We start from the raw sequence: 17,996 nt of genomic DNA on the forward strand, positions 1-17,996 counted from the left end.
GAAGCAATCCTTCTGTGTCAGCCTCTAGATGACCGAGACTATAAGGTTACGTTATCACATGCAGTGAAATTTGAAAAGAAAATTGGGGGAAAACCATAATTATTCTTCCTCTGAAAAAGAAAGCTGCAGTGAAACATGGTGCTTCACTGCTCCTCCGGATGAAGAAGGAATGGTCACTCAGAACACCAAAGCGACCCTTCTCAAATGACACCTCACAAATCAGACTGCTACCTTAAAATGCTTTTAGATCACTCAAAAACCGAAGACACCAATTGTGAAGCTGTTCAGGTGTGTGGCAAGACCATCCTAGGCCAGACCATCCTAGCCTAGACCACCCTAGGCTAGACCATCCTAGGCTAGACCATCCTAGGCTAGACCATCCTAGACTAGACCATCTTAGCCTAGACCATCCTAGGCTAGACCATCCTAGGGCCCAGTGGTAAATGCATGAAGGCAATGGCTTCTCGGGCAAACTGAGCACTTGCAACAAAATCTGCTCACTGTGTCATTTGGAATAAACAGCAATGGGACTCTCACCCAAGGGGGACTGGTCACGAAACCAGGACCAGCAAGTCACCTGTTCCTTAATGAGGTCCTGGGTGAATCCCTGTGACAAGTACCTTGCTTTCAAATTAGCCAGGCGGTGGTGGCGCACGCCTTTAATCCCAGCACTCGGGAGGCAGAGGCAGGCGGATCTCTGTGAGTTCGAGACCAGCCTGGTCTACAAGAGCTAGTTCCAGGACAGGCTCCAAAACCACAGAGAAACCCTGTCTCGAAAAAACCAAAAAAAAAAAAAAAAAAAAAAAAAAAAAGTTAGCAAATTAGCAAAACATTGTAAGGGGAGGCCTTCTAGAGGGTCCAATGGAGCTGGTTGTTATAACCACCTTCCAGATCTAAGCATAAGCGCATTCCTTAGCCATAAGACTTCTTCACAACTGCTCACTCTTAAACCGACCAAGAGCAAAGCAGTCATCTCAATCCACGGTGAAGATGGCGGCACACACCTGTTGTGCACTACTGTATACTGGGTGAAGATCTACTGCTGTGACTGGTTTAATAATGAGCTCAACGGCCAATAACTAGGTGGGAAGGGGTTAGGCAGGTCTCCTAGGGACAGAGAGGACTCCAGGGAGAAGAAAGGGAGATACCAGGAGACACGGAGAGGAAACAGGAGCTACAAGATGCCACGTGGAACGTAGATTCATATAAATGGGCTAATTTAATTTGTAAGAGCTAGTTAGGAACAAGCCTAAGCCACAGTTTGAGCTTTCATAATTAGTAAGAAATCTCCGTGTCATTTGGGAGCTGACTGGTGGGATGGAAAAAGACTTGTTACACACTCCTGGCACCACCCCATTCCAGCACGCCTCATAACACAGGCAACGCGCAAAGAGAACATAAAGATTGACTCCCATAAAGCCCACATGGCCACTGCAGCTTCTGAAGGAACTGGGAAGTCAATAATAAAACATGCTGTTATTTACAAAGTTGGGAGGGTGTTAACAGTTTTGGCACTGGCTGAGAGCACTTCCTGCCCCAAGTCTTCCTTGGCACTCGCTGGCTGCCTCACCTCCCGCACCACCTTTCCTACCTGGCTGATGTGCACGGCTGACACCTGCGCAGAACACACAGAGGAGTGGCTTGGAGAGTTGGGTAAGGACTTGCAGGGGCCTATGGACAGCTGCTGCTTCTTCCTCGTGGCAACAATCTTCTGGGCAACTAGTGGACACAGAGACAAGACACAACAACGTGAGGCCAGTGTTCAGATATGAGGTGAACAACAGGGACCTCTGGGGATCCCTGGATCCTACCATTCCTGCAGGCACAGCAAGCTTCATCCAGATACCTGACAACCAGGATAAATAGGGCATTTCCCAGGGCTTCCGAATTCCATACCCCGGCAGAATATGGCCAGTGAGATTACAGCATACACAAGCCCTGGCCAATGGGATTACAGCACACATAAGTACTGGCCAATGGGATTAGAGCACACGCAAGCCCTGGTCAATAGGATTACAGCACACAAGCCCTGGCCCATTTGATGAGGGCTGAAAACTCATGTGGCTTTCAAGACCTGTCTTCAGGTAAGAGCTGCTCTCTGCCCCCTTCTTCTTTGTCTTTTTTGCTTAATCTCTCTGAAATGTACAGAGGTGACTTTGGTGCCAGGAGCCACCCAGGACCATTAGTGACACAGGGATGGAAGTCACACCAGTGAGTCAAGAAGCAAAACATGCCAGTACTGACTCCTGAGGGCTTCAGCCTACTTGGACTACCTCAGGGGCCTCAAATGTGAACAAGAACACACGCCCGCCCGCCTCACATAGGCTACCCCAATAAAACAGTGTTTTCCAGTAATTTAAAAGTATCCCAAATAAGGAAAGTTCAACAAAATCCCTTTGAAAGTTTTTTTTTGGGGGGGCACTTTGGGCAGGTATGTGTGTGTGCATTATCTAAAGAATGACTTGTAACTTTACAGGCTGTGTAGAATTATACTCAAACAAGAGTAATTATAACAAAGACTTTAAAAAAATATATTACTATATGGCCACATACACTGGAAGTTTATCTTATTCAATGCAAATATAAATTCAACCGGCCATAACTTGTCTCAGCAAAAAGGCTTGCTGATAAAACATATGGAATTTAACTGCAAAGAAAGCGAAGGATTAGAAAACCATTCTTATACCAATAGGTGTCACTGCAGGAGAGTGGCTGCAGTTTGTGCCATGTCTGGGGTGAGGAACTGGAGTTAAGCCTGGCCTCTGCACACACTGCTGCTTTTGAAGCATTCTGCCTCTCCAGGACCACTGGTTACAGGAGACAGAGGCCACAAGGTGCTCACAGGTAATTTCACTTCCAAATGAACATAACCTTAAGCAGGAACTGATGTGCCCACAGCTCACAGCTTTTGTGCAAATAAATGATAGTGTTAAATGCGACTAAGTGGAAATGCAATCTATAAAAAATGGTTCCCAGAGATGAAGCAGCTGCTTCATCAGTCACGGCCCACCTCCGAAAGGCTTCTCATCACCCTGAAAGGATGATATCAATTAATTTATCTTCCCTCCATGTATTGATCATAACCTTCATCAGCTAATCATGTTTAAATTACAGAGGAATATCGTGGTACTCCGTCATTTCAAAGCCATTGGTGTATTGATCAGGGACTGTTGAAAATGTGTATTAGACTATCTTTAAAAAATCATTGTATGAACTCAAAAATAAAATCAAGGTCAGTGTTTAAGAACTGCAAGGCAAGTGTCACAGGGAGGTTCTGAAATTTGAAGACCCAGATTAACCCCAAATCCTAATTGTCTGGGTATTGTGGTTTGAATGTGAGAAGTTCCCTCAGGCCCATGTGCTTACAACTTAGTCCCCAGCTGGAACTGCTGCTGGGGAGGCCATGGCAATGTTAAGAGGCCCACCTCTGAAAGGAAATTCGAGGAAATACGTCACTGGGGTGTCCTTCAAGTTTTTACAGTCTGGTCCTACTTCCTGTATGCTAATGAAATGTGATCAGCCAGCTTCCTGACTGCCACTCCATCTTCATGCTCCTGTTGCTATGCCTTCCCTGCTATGTCGGATCACATTCCCTCCGGAATTGTCAATCAAAACAAACCTTCCCCCCTCTAAGTCTCCTTTTTTGACAGGATTTCTGCCTGAGCAATAGAAAAGTTAACTAATAAACCCTGTGAGTAATCATTTGCAAGAAGAGGCTCAGATGATCATTTTTTTGTCTTAGTGCCAGTCTGAGTTCCCATCGGTGGGGACCCACAGTGACTTAACCATGGAACATAAACAAGATGCACAAAACACGCTCAACTACACACTCTTAAGTGCTTTTGGACAACGGCTATGAAGGTCTTCCATTGGAAGGGAAGGTTTAGGAACTTGAGTCAAGTATGTTATGGAAACTCACGTTGTGAGAAACTTCAAATGCAGTTCCTTGCTGTCCCTGGAAGGCACTGGGCAAGCACTCCAAGCCCCTGTGCCCCCACAGTGACTGTTCTCTTCCAACCTTAATGACCAAAATACAGACCAACAATATCTAACAATTGACAGCATTTATTTTTATTACTTTTTTCACGTTTGACCTGCTTCCTCGTTATTCTTAACACTTTCTAACTCACATATACCAATAAGGGAAAGAAAATGACTTTAAAATGTTTTGTTCTACAGTGCCAGGAGTAGTTTGGAAAGATAGGATAAAACGTAAGAATTGGGGCAAATTTACTTAATGAAGGACAGCAGGATTCTGGGTAAGGATGAAGTCATTGAGAAAAGGAGAAGGTGAAAAAGGTCTGTCCTGTGTTGTAGAACTCTTGCTAGCAGCCATAGATTTGCTAATGGCTGCTGAGGCTGCCTGCTTCGTGTACCAGGGAGAAAACCAGGGTGCCTTGGTTAAAGACTTTCCTAAAAGTGAAAAAGGTAAAAAGTATAGTGCCAACTCCAATCAGGAAGGGACCATGCTATTTATTATAGGATCATGTCCCACCATCATGGGACAGATCCACAGGGGCCTTGACCCCAACAGCTGAGTGCTTGCCCTGCGCTAATCTCAGTCTAGGACATAGACCACAGGGACGGAAGGCAGGCCCTGCCCCTTTCAAACTGTAATCGTTGGTGGTAGTTGAAATGCGTATGTGCTGGTAGGTTCAAAGACATAACCCCAGCCTCCGCCGGTGGGCTGATCTCATCATCTGTGTTAGTCAGAGCCTTGGTCATTCAACAAACACACTGTTACATATTTTACATCAATACACCTACCTAAAGGTCTTCTTTACTGTGCAATATTCCAGACATACAAACACCCAAGCTACAAAGACCTGGCTTTATTTTTTTATTATTGAGATTTAATATTCTCTCACACTTGGTGGGATTCTGGACACTAAGTGTTGCGTTCCATCTAAAAACGTCACTTAAGAAGACATGACCACTGCCCTTTTACCACAGGGGCCACCAATACCTCTCTTCTTTTGCATGCTGTTGCTTGGTGTTGCTTTAAAATTGCTTCCTCTACAGTTAAGCTTTCTGTTTGGACTTGAATAAGTGGCAAAGCCCCCCCCCCCCCTTAGCCAGTTCTTCACACCTACCAATGGATTTAACTGCACAAGGCTTGCACAGCAAGCAGTCTAGCTCAGGCAGAGGACCAATGTCAGAATGGTGCCACCTTATGGAGGAGGTGGGTTAGTGCCTGGGAGCGCAGCAATGATCTCCTCCAGGTTGGCAAGCCTTCGTCCTAATAGGGACTAATGTATGACATCCTTAAACTGAAACATATCTGTGTACACAGTTCCATTCTTCAGTGGAAAATTACAGACCTTAAGAACACAAACCGACATGCATGCATTTGCTTTCTCCATAAACTGAACATTTTCTACTGAACAAGAAAGAACCCCCAAACAGAGATTGCTCTGTTCAACTCCTTATCTTCTTCCACGACAATACTGTGTCATCCACACAAAACCAAGAATCACTTTGGTCCTATCAGTAGAGAGAGCCCCCTCATCACAGCCCTGTGACCAAGCACATAGAAGTGTTTTGTCTTGTCTCTATTGCCTGAAGGCTGAACATGGTAGGAATCTATGACCTCACTTCACCCAGCAGATAAAGAGGACCTAGTGGAAGCTACTTCCTTCTCATGGTGGACACTTATCCCTCTGGAACTGTAAGCCCAAATAAACTCTTCTATGACTAACTGTATGACAAAGGAAGGAAGCTTGTCATTAACAATGGTGTCAACTAAGCAGAGGCATGGGCCCCTCTCTCCAGCAGCCTTCCTGCAAATTTGTCTTTGGCCGAGGCCATCCTATCCAATTTCTGACCCCCACAATTTAGGAGCTGGTCTGTCTCTTTGCCCTTGTGTGGTGCCCAGGATACCTGGCAGCTGCCTGGAGGTCAGATCACATGTTCCTATACGAGCCCTGGGCAGTTTCTGCTGCAGCTGCCCATCCATTGCATTCAGCTCTAGTTTCCAGAACATACTCGGTTCTTGGCCTCATCCTCTGCCTGGAATTCCTCAAGCTCCTCTGTTGCCTTCTCAAAAGATGCTTTTCCAGGGCTCTGGTCCTCGGTCCTCTCCACGCTCCAGACTTGCTCTTGGAAAGTCATCTACACATTCAGTTAGTAACCACCTCAATGTGATGGCTCCCAATAGGGAGCCTGACCTGAGGCCTCCTGCCTTCTAAACCAACACACGAGCCTAGGGAGCCCAGCATGTGACTACTGTGCTGGGGCACGTCTGAGTCTACACTGCCCAGCCCACACCTCCACCCTTTCCTCTATGATCTTAGCACTCTCTATGCAGCAGCCCCTGGCCCCAGGCACAGACAGAAAAGACAGCAGACTACTGGTCCAACAACCACAGTTGCTGCCAAATTCATCTTCATTGCCAATGCCCTGACCAAGTCCTCGACCTACCACAGCTGATTACAGACAGCCTATAAAGAAACACTAACTGCAGCCTGAGGCCCGAGCAAGCTGCAGGGTCACCTTCTCCAAAGTAAACCTGATTGTGACGTTGTTCTGCTTAGATGTGCCATGGCTTTGGGCACACAAACCTTATGTGGATTAAAGGTGGTTCTGTACTCCTGTGATAGGCCTGCCTTAGCACAACTATATAAGTCTTGCTTTGCTAGAACACTCAGAGATCTCAGATAAATTCCCACAGGGTTCGTGAGCAGTGGTTCTCAAACTGTGGGTAGCGACCCCTTTGGCAAATCTCTATCTCCAAAAATGTTTATATTATGATCCATAACAGTAGCAAAATTACAGTTATAAAGTAGCAACCAACTAATTTTATGGCTGGGGCTCACCACAACATGAGGAACTGTATTAAAGGGCTGCAGCATTAGGGAGGTTGAGAACCACTGCTCTATAAGGAGCAGACATCTGAGGTGTAGGAAGAACACGGAATGCGGCTATGAGCTCAGGATGGCACCCAGCCCTGTCATCTAAAGTACACAGATCTGAGTGCCCAAGACCCATGGTGAGATACAAGTGAAGACAGGGTATAAAAATGACTCTGCTACTGGAATAAAACCATAGCACACTGCTAACCTGGAGTCGGAGGGGCCATTAATGGGGCACTATTTTAAATACCTGTAACAGATGCACTGACAAAGGCCAGCAGCCATGTGGCTGGACAAGAATTACAGTGCACAGGGAGGGCTGCAGACGTTCTTGCTATGTGGCCCAGGCTGGCATCTTATCAGCAGTCCTCCTGTCTATACCTCCCAAGCACTTCGGGTTGCAAGTGTGCCAAAACACTTTGCTCCTAAAATATTTTAAAAGCTTGTTTTCTGGCAGTAGCAATCACTGTATGATTTGTGACTCTCTTGTGCTTTAACCCCCAAACAATGCCTATTACACCTTCCACCACAAGGTCCTGACTGAGAACCATGAGGGGCTCACATGGGGAACCCCCATAAATAACAAAAACCCACTGCAGACTGTGAATCATTCACTAATGTCTCCACTTTAAATTACAGAATGATCATTAAAGTAGCTTATTAATTAAGGAGAAATTAATTACCAAGCTACCTATATATCTCTGAATGTGTGACTTAGAAGTGAAAAAAAAACCCTAAGTGGAATATTTCTTGCCACAGAAATGGCCAAGTCAATACATGTTAGAGAAGGCGTGTTCATTTCTGTTGGTAATATGGCCTGTCAACTAGCTGTGTTTCTATATTACCTGAGTTTTGAGTAAGGACGAAGCTATGGATGCAAAAAAAAAAAAAAAAAGGACAAGAAATTGGAACTGGATCAAGATTGGGATGCAGCTTGCTACACACCTGTAATCCTGGCACTTGGGAAGTGGAGGCAAGGGAGTCAGGAGTTCAAGATCATTCCTGGCTGCATGGTGAGCTGAAGGCCAGCCTGTGCTTTATGAGAAACTGCTTCAAAACCAAACCAGCAAGGATCCTGGAGCAGAAGCAGGAAAGGGAGCAAGAGTGAGAGGAGCGGAAAGCAAAGACAGCACGTGTTCCGGAAGCTGAGGACAATTCCTAAGCCAGGGGAGAGCAGTCTGCCACCTGAACACCTGCTGAGACGAGTCTGGAGAGCAGCAGTCACCCTGCACCCAGGCAGATGCAGGGCCAGATGACTGACAGCAGGGGTGGGGCAGAAATGTTAGAAAAGAATGAAGGGAAGGAAAGCTCTGAAGGGCGACTAGAAACCCGTTTCTAACGCTTTAACATGCGAAGAGCGTTGTTGGCAGCTGATCTAGGATACAACGACGACACCCACACCCGAGAAGGGGAGCGTGAGTGCTGCGGGTGGGGCGAGGTGGGTGCTGGGCAAGAGAAATCTCATTATCCTATACCCACAACAGGCTTCGCCTCCCTACTCATCAGCATTAAAACCATGTCTCAACTCTTCTCAAGTCTAATCCCTTCCAAGCACCAACTCTCATCATTCACAAACACGATTTGGGCCCAATTGCCATCATGTTTCCTAGAAATCTACCATTTAGCCATTAGGACAAATTTTCAGTTAGAACAAACACTAAGGTGACTTTTCCTGCAACTGAACAGGCCTTGCCGACCTCTGGGACTTTGATCTTCACAGCCTCTCCAGTGAAAGCCCAGTGAGCAACTCTGGTCAGGTACCCACAGCTGCGGTCCCCACACCACCAGTGGATCAAGAGAGGATCGGTGGCCATGGTGGATGGAGACTGTGGAGACTTACCTTCATCATAATCGAGACACAGATTAACACTATGTATTTCTGGATACATACATACATATATATATATATATAAAATATATAAAATTCAATATTTATATAAATATAAATATATAAAATTCAAATGTCTATCTAAGTCTCCTTCTACCAGCGTATGTATGTCTATCAATTCAATAATACAACAGTGTGTGTGTGTGTGTGTGCGCGCGCACGCGCAAGTGTGTGTCTATCAATCAATCAAGCAAGTAGGTTTTATTTCCTTGATTTTCAGTGCTGAACACACTACGTAAATGCTCTATTGCTAAGTTAATCCCCAGCCCCTACAATATTTCAATTACACTCTTTAGAATAAAAAAAAAAGCCCTCTAATCTAAGACAGGCCATGTTTAAAAAGCCACACTGTAATTTCTTCTGGTGAGGCCTTTGAGTTTTTCCTGAAGTAATAAAGTCTGAATTCTTAATCTGAGATTCAGTTCTTATCTGTATTCTTTTTATCTCGTTGTATTAAAACAAATTTATCTTCATTTATGTCGCAATTACCTATTAGGGTTGTTAATTTGCTGGAAATGAAGCTATTGTTTAATTGCTCCTATTAATCGGGGATTTAAATGCCGACTGTAATAAACAGTTACCTTCAGAACGGAGCAAAGTCAAGGCTGCTGGTATTAATTTCAGAATTTTAGAACGAGGGGGAATTTCTGCATTCAGGAACACTGATTTTCTGTTCACAGAAAACGTGGAAGAATACTGAGTACTCACAAGAGAAACTGAACAAATACAGTCTGTTAGCCCCGTTTTACATATGCAACTGTCATGTAAAACAACCGATTATAGTAGAAAAACAGAAAATTATGCTGCAGGAAACCAGCCCTTGGCTGGTTCTGTCTGCAGGCAGGATGGACATGGGGTTTTGGTGGGCAGGGCTCTGAAACACACACTTCTCCCAAAGCTTGCCAGGAAAAGTATGCCTGTCAAAGTGGGTGCCTTCCTGGGTGTCCTTCAGGGACACACATCTCAGGGCCCGTCTGCTCCCCTGTGCAGACAGTCAGATCTGCACATTCAGAGGTATACAAATCTATCTCCCCCGCCCACCTGCCTTCCTCAGCTTCTCTACTCACAGCTGCATCTTCTTGTTTTCTTGTACCCACCACCCTCGTCCTCATCCACACCCTACATTGCTACGAGTCCTAACTGTTTTGTCGGGATTCTTCCCTAACCCCAGGCTTTCAGTCCCCCATGTCTCCTGCTTCCTTCAGCTTCCTCATCTCAGTGAACCCTGCTTTGGTTTGAAAGCTGCATCTCTAGCTTGCTGTCCAGCAGGGCCCTGACTGGTGCTCTGCTATGTGAGAACAGCCTTTCAGACCCTCCCCATCCCACTGGTGTGAGCCCACCCTCAGGACCAGGCTGGGAAGACAGGTGAAGCCTGCATGATTCCATGACTCAGAGCATACAGCCCCAATGCCAATTCCCAAAGGCCTCGGAAGGCTCTTAGTCATGCTGATGCTCCCACAATGCTCGTGGGGACGCTACTGTTCTCAGCATACTCTTGGTTCAAGAATGCTCTTCACCATGCTGTTGGTTCCAGAATTCTCTTAGTAACACTGTTGGTTCTAGAATGCATTTGGTTATGTTGCTGGCCCCCAAACACTCCTGTATATTCCTGACTGGTGCTTCAACAGAGCTAAGCAGGCTGCTGTCCATTCCATGTTGGGAATACATGGAGTTGGCTGCTTCACCAGGCTGTACAGCATCCAGCACTTACCAACAATTCCATATACTATCTCACTGTGATGGTGCACGTATCTTGGTACACCTAGGGACAGTGGAGACTGCCAAACTCAGATAGATCTGCCAGCAGACTGGCTGGTCACCAGCATGCTAATAAGTAAGATTTATTGACCTTCCGGGCAGCCCAGGCATTCCCATGGAAGAGACCAGATCACCTGTGTAATTCTTCAGGCGTTAGTTTCCTTGACTATCGGTAATCAACACTCACCATGGTGAGAGTCTCTACTTCTTGGCACCTGTGTTGGAATTCACTTCCTCCTGGCTCCTCCCTGCTTGGTGCCAGGTAATACAGTGTTGTAGAATAGCAGAGATAAATAGCACGAGGGAAACAGAGAGATTATAAATACTGCAGAGAAAACTACGAAAAGCAGGAAACATTTAGACAGATAATGAGATGTTAGAGACGTGGCAGACCCACGGAGCAAGCAAGGGTGAGCGTACAATGGAGACAGTTTGGGTGTTCTACAGAGCTGCTGGGCAGGGCTGCAGTCGCACCAACAAGGACTACCGCAGTCCCTGTGCTCAATTCAGCCAGGATCAGAGAGGAAACAGGCGTGAGAAGCTGCTGTGGACCACTGCTCCCAAGGTCAGGAGTCACATGACTCAGACCAGCTCCATATCTCCATATCTGAAGCCTGTGTCCAAATAAGTCGAGCTGGACTTTCAGTAAGTGTCCAGAACATAGCAATAGCTTCCTCAAGGATGCTTAATGTGGGTAAACTAGTATATGATGGGAAAAGCCGTCCTAGAGCGACCAGGAAGACTGACAGGTATGGAAGCAGGTGTCAAGCCCCTTAAGGAACCTCGAAGGTCCAACGCACAACATAGGAGAGATGCTTCCTCTTCCTATAGACCGGCCTTGCTCACAGACAGATTCTTTGCTCTTCTTCACTGAGTACCCTAAGGACAGAAGGCTGATGGCAGCTTACTCACTGCCTGGTGAGCTTTCAGCATTACCTCACCTCACAGAATAAAATAACCATCAAAACAAGCTGAAAGCTGAGCATACACCACAATTCCGGCACTCAGGAGGCTGAGGCCGGAGATCAGGAGTTCAAGGCCAGTAGGAGATTCAGACAGTGATACCCTGTGGGGTGAGGGAGCAGGAGGGAAGGAGGAAGGAGAAGGAAGGAAACACAAGGGAAAAAGAATGAGTGCAGAAGAAGAACAGGCAGAGTCCCAAGCAGCTCACACAATTTCACTGATCTGACATGAAAGAAAAAAATGCTAAAAGCATGAACTGAAGGTCCTTGGAAGTGCACTATGTGGACTGGACATCCTATAATGACTGACGTGGGTGTCAGAGTGCACTGTGTGGACTGGACATCCTATAACAGTGATGCGGGTGTCAGGGAGTGGACTGCGTGGACAGGGCATCCTATAATGACTGACGTGGGTATCAGGGAGCACACTCTGTAGACTGGACATCCTATAACACTGATGCAGGTGTCAGAGAGTGGAACACACACCCCACACTGATAAGGAAACATGTAATATTTCAAACATCACAAGTAAACACTGGAAACAAATCTGTTCAAAATCCCAGGGGATGATTAACCTCCCTTCTCTCACTTGTCCTCAAGTCGGATGCAAATCAGTGCCTTCTGAGCCCAGGCAAGTGAATATCCCAATAAATTGGCAATACAATTCGGATGGCAGGCAAGGAGCTAAAAGATAAATGGCTTAAACAAAGAGGGGGAAAATGAACCTGTCACTTCTCCTCAACTCATCAAGCTGTCTCACACAGAAGCGATGATCCTGGAGCAGAGCTGCTTCTGACACCCTGAAGCGGAGGCTCCCCCGGGGAATTCTTCAATCTGCAGACTCCCAGCTCACCAGTCATAAGTACAGACATCGCAAAAGACCAAACTGGTCACAAAACACACCAAAACACTTTTACCAGTGCAAAGAAAGCTGGAAGGAAAACGTGAAGAGCTATACCATGAGCAGCCTGCTCTAGACGGGAAAGCCAGCCAGGATGGTGGGCCAAGGACGGACTTATGGACATACACACACACACACACACACACACACACACACACACACACCATGCAGATGACCAGGTGAACTACTCAAGCCTAGCCAACAGCTCAAAATTTTAAAAAGAAACAGATGAGGAAATCAAGGTCACTGGTGATCAGGTGACAGGCAGAGCCCTAAACAAGGGCATGACACAAAGGCCAGCAGCTGATGTCACCTCAAGAACCTGGGAACAGGTATGGTTCAGTGCAACCATCAGGTTTTCCTTTAGTGAGTTAGTTAATACCCTTGACTACTACTGTCCTAACTGAGGTCAAAGGTCTAATCTTTGAAGATATCCATGGTTGCGGAAAGCTAAAGAACTCAATTCCATCTCCAACCTCTCTGCACCCATCTCCAGATAGCCTTTAAACTCTCAACAAAAACAGAGGGAGCGAGAGATGGCTCAGCAGGTTAAGCACTTGCTGCCAAGCCTGGCAACTGAGTCTGACCCCAGGTTGTACAGTGTGGAAGGAAAAGTGGACTCGCACAAGCTGTCTGTCCTCTGGCCTCTCTGTGCAGGCATGCACTTGAGGAGGAGGCGTCTTCTCTCAGCTCTGTCAGCCACGAGGCCTTGCTGGAAGGTCTGGGGACAAGTGACAGTGACACACAGGTTGAATTATACAATGTACTGTGATCTGATTAGAAAGAAGGATGAGGTGACAAAACAGATTTCTACCCGGTCTTCAGCATGGCTTTGTGCATTAAGACACTGCAGCCCCTCCCCCAACACACACACATACACACATCAATTACTATCACTCAGACAGTACCACCCAGAGCCCTGCCCTTTCTAATGCCTCACCCAGCATTCCTGATGGGGCAGGCTTGCCTTCTGCGACACTACAGTATGCTGGCCATGTAAATGAAATGAGGTTCAAATTGGCAAGACTGTTTGGTGGGTAAAGATACTCGTTGCCTTTGTTCAATCTTGAGTTCAATCTCTGGAACCCACATGGTAGAAGAAGAGAACTGACTCCTATAAATTGTCCTCCGAGTGTGAGTTCATGGTACACACACACAGACAGACAGACACACACACACACACACACACACACACAGAGCAATATTCTTAACCAGTGAGGAGGCCTATGATGAATTTAAAGAGCGCAATAAAATAAGTGACATAAACATCTACAGGATTAACAAGGAAGCTTCAACAGTTCTTCTGAGTGGGCTCCAGGTGCCGAAGAGTTAAGCACACAGTGGACAGAAACTTTCTAACATTTCTCTCCTTTAATGAGAAGTTAAGTTTATCAACTGCCATTGTAATTATACAGAGCACCTCGGGTAATTAAAAGGGATCTAAATCTAATTTTATTTACATTTAGAATACCTGAGGTCATCTCTGATCAAGACTTCACATTCGTGACTAATAATACTTCAGTGTTAATTAGAGTTCAGCACAGAATGCGGATTGATTCTGAATCTCTAATTTGTAGTGATTTAGCAACATCGCGAAAGTCCACAAACCTCTCTCTTCCTGGAACACAGCAGTTCATACAAATGACAGGCGCCTTCCAGTTACCAGTACTTCTAACTCAGGAAAGTCTCGGAAGAAGCAGGGACCCTAATTATACCGTGCACTTCTACTTATGAGAAAACATCTCATATTAAATACAAATTAATCTATCTTTGCATGGGATGGCTACAGTGGTATATTAAATACTCTATTGTGTTGAACTGTCCTTATGTTTATAATACAAGTTATAAACATACAAGTTGTAATACAATTAACATGCATTTCTGTCCTACTTAGATTTGATGATGGTAACATGTTGCTATGTCTACTTTCCTGCACATCTATGCACCCTTCATCCCTCCAACCTCCTAGCTGCCTCCCTCACCCCATTATCTGACGTATATCAAACCTCATACAGGTTCAGTTCACTCCCAAACACTTCACCGCAGCCATAAATAAAAGGTTATGAAGACTCTCAGACCAAAAGTTCAACCCATGTCTCCTAAACTCATTGTCTTTCTAGTCAGAATTTTTGCTTTCATCTATCCTAAGGAAATAATCCTTTATTTACAAAAAAGTGAGAACTGCTGTTCTTTGTGGCATCAAGGCTAGAGCTCCCAGGGAAATACAGGATCTGAAAAGTCTGTGGTGGTAGAGGCCAGCTTTAAAGGTCTACGGGCCAGATCACCACACCGCAGCATAAACACAAACACAATGGCAAGAACACAACCTGTAGGTCACAAAAAATACCACCATCTCCTAGGTGAAAAGACTAAAAGCTAAGACTAGACAGACAGTTTGCTGGCTGCAGGTGCAGAGAGCACCCGGGTGATGCTTACACTCCTCACACAAGCGCGCGCGCGCACACACACACACACACACACACACTTCACATATCTCTACACCATCCTAATGCTGAACGCTGAAGATCAGTCGAGTCAGGGTGCTGCTCTGTCCCATTTGGGGGTGCGATTACAAAGCAAAGAGTACTTTTACGACGCGACTCAAAGAAAGTAAGTTTTTCTTTGGGGTTTGGAGTCCTTCTGTTTATACAGCTGAATGTAGCACTTTGCAGAAATATTATAAATTGTTTGTTTTTAATTACAAGATATGTGTGTTTGTGAGAATGTGCTCTCAGAGTCCAGAGAGGGTGGTGTTGGGTCCCTTGGGACCAGGCAAGTCACTAGCACCTGACATTGGTGCTGGGAACATTACCTGCTTTTAATTTTTGAACCATTACTGCAGCCCTGTGCATTTTATATACAAACAGATTCTTTACACATGAGCCTCTTTCATGAGGCTTCTGGGAAATCACCTTGAACACAAGGGAATCAAAAGAGCTTGCTTGTGCTAGTTATTAGCCCAAACTCTTAGTGCTGCCTCAGACTCGGAGAACGTGATCAGAAGAGAATGTTCTCCCTTCATGGGGGTACTAAAAAAACCGCCCGTGGGTGAGACACGCTAGGTGAAAGGCAAATTACAGCTAGAAAATTTAATGTGCCAAATGATCACACTGTCAAACCAAGCTCAGGATAGTGGGCATTCAGTGGGGCTTTCTCTTTCCTTCCTCAAAAGTGCATGGAGGAAAAAAAACGACAAAGGTATCGTGTGCCTGTGTTTCTAAAACAGATTTCTCTTTTCATGAAAAAAGGAGTGCAGGGGGAGACTGTAAATATGTAGACTAGCCACGCTTGCTCCCCATCCAAGACACTGCAATACTCATACACAGTCATGCTCTGAATCATGGTAGCCACTCTGTCCCTGCAACTTCTCTGGAGGTGTGTGCTTTGAAAGACCAAATCCACAACCAACACAGCAAAAGGGCATACAATCCAAAGAGTCGCCCAGCAGCACTGGGCCTTCGTTTAGCCTTCTTGAGGCATGAAAGCAAGCCAGAACTCCTAATGGACTGAAGACATCCTGGCAGAGGAGTCAGCTTATTTCCCAGAGCAAATTGCTGGTGGTTGGGGTCGGGGGGGTGAAACTGCTTAGGTATTTCTAACTTGTTAAGACTGGCTGTGCACAGGTGAGGACCCTATCCTCTCCAAGCCACAGAAGCGATGGGCAGAATCTGGCTTGCCAAAGCCTCTAGATGATTAAGACAAAGCCAAGTGGGGAGAAACCGGCATCCAATGAGACGGGGGCTCCGTTTGGGAAGCACAGCTCAGTACCCACTAACGGCGCAGGTCTTGCAGTGTGCCTTTCTGGCCTCCGTGAGCATCCGACTGTCATAGCATCTATAATTCAGCATGGAAAAGGCGCCGCAGAGCATTCATTATCAATCTTACAAAACATATAAGGCTCCTCTGCACCTCAATCATTTGCTAACAGTTACAATAAGATTGTATTAAAAATTTAAACTGCCCTACTTAAGCAATTTACCTTCAAACGTCCATTTCCAGGGAATGAGTCCGAGGGACATGAACGTCGAACCCTTGCTCAGATTTATTGCACGGGAGAATATTTCTCCTGATAACGCTCTGACGAGTGAAGTCTAATGACTTTAGTTTTATTACTTTTTAAGCACTTAATGGGAAAATTTAGACATTTTCACAAGACTGAGCTTCAATACGAATGGTACCTTTAAAAAAATGACAGGCAGAGGCAGGTCTGTGTGATTACTACAGACACAGGCTAGTGCAAGCAAGAGAGTCTAAGACAGTGACTAATACAGCAGGCTTGCCTCTGCCATTATCAGTTTGAGCCTCCCCCCACCCCTGCTACACTTTTTTCTTTTTAAACTGTCTTAAATAATAGCCCAGAGAATATTTAGCAAAGACTAGCTATGGAGAAATTTATCATTATCTATGTAAAATTTTAAAGCCATTTAAAAAGCCCACAGTATTTAATCTTTTCCCCTGCACTTACAAACCCCCTTCCGTGGGGAAGTTACAGGGCAAACACCATAACTATCTCAGTGCCATTCCCTAAGCCCTGGTCAGTATCGGCTGCTTCGACCACCAACCTTCCTGACAGCGGGAAAACCACCTTTGAAACATGGAGATACAAATATGAAAGTTCCCCTTCAGTCCAAGTCATTTTCCCCAACTTCAGCCACAGCTGTGATCACTCAGACTTCAATTAAAGCAGAGGCAGGAATCCTATCAATCACGAAGGGCAATAAATTTCTTATCTTTCTCATTAGCTACCCCGTCGCACAGCTTAAATATAAACATACCTTGCAACAGGACTGTAAATTACTCAGCCCATGGTGACTCTACCCCAGCATCGGAAGAGGCAGCAGGAATGATTTGAGCAAAATCTGAGGCACGATCACCACACTAAAGCTGATTTACACACTTCAGCAAAATAAAAAGCCTCCAAGAATCACCCTGACAGCAGATCTCTTTGAGTTTGTTTATTTGGCTTAAAACTGGTAATGACCTGCCTTTAGTATATGACTAAGCTTTATGTGCAAAATCCAATTTTCGGTAGAAATATTTTTGCTGCATCTGCCAATAATATCTCTTGCAGTTACCTGTAGCTATTAATTTCTTAAAAGCTAAACCCTCAACTTTTTTAAGCTTTAAAGGAGGGAAATGTAGAAAACCAACAAACTATTTTTTCCCCTCGAGATAAAATGGAACACAGCAGATCTAGCAAGAGCAGAAATGGCTGTGGGAGGGGCTCCCATAGAGGCCGATACTCAAAGCCCCATCTGAATAGTCTTCACGTATTTTCTCTAATCCTGTAATAAGATGTGGGTTGTGGGTGTGTATCCCCTTGGTGCAAACTTCACTCAGAACACAGTGTTCTGCTACTTTACTGCCGAGCTGAGCGGCTAAGGGGTCGAGCTGCTGTCCCTGCAAGGAAGGCCACCTGTGCCTCGGGTGTGAACTTCCAGGTTTCTACCACACTGGGAGCCTTGCTAGAATAATTGTATCTTTCAAATTAAAATGGAGGCGACACAGGGACTTCCACTACCTTCGGCCCACAAGGCAGGCAGGTTTCTGCTGATCACACCTGAACCCATGCAGGGCAGGCAAGGCTGAACCTCTACTCTAAGCAAAGGGCAGCCCTGGCTGTGACAGCACTGCCA

General features: G+C 45.5%; 1 protein-coding gene across 8 annotated transcripts in view; it reads right to left on the reverse strand.

Annotated features, from left to right (window-relative positions):
- Agap1 (ArfGAP with GTPase domain, ankyrin repeat and PH domain 1) overlaps window positions 1-17,996 on the reverse strand; it is a 457,719-nt gene that overhangs the window by 239,642 nt on the left and 200,081 nt on the right. For all 8 annotated transcript variants that reach the window (XM_057751814.1, XM_057751806.1, XM_057751796.1 and 5 more), the window contains one exon: window positions 1,592-1,719. In XM_057751814.1, the coding sequence (XP_057607797.1) occupies window positions 1,592-1,719 (128 nt within the window). The remainder of the gene's footprint in view (window positions 1-1,591; window positions 1,720-17,996) is intronic.

Source organism: Chionomys nivalis, chromosome 2 (assembly GCF_950005125.1).
Source record: "Chionomys nivalis chromosome 2, mChiNiv1.1, whole genome shotgun sequence".
Classification (NCBI taxonomy): Eukaryota; Metazoa; Chordata; class Mammalia; order Rodentia; family Cricetidae; genus Chionomys; species Chionomys nivalis.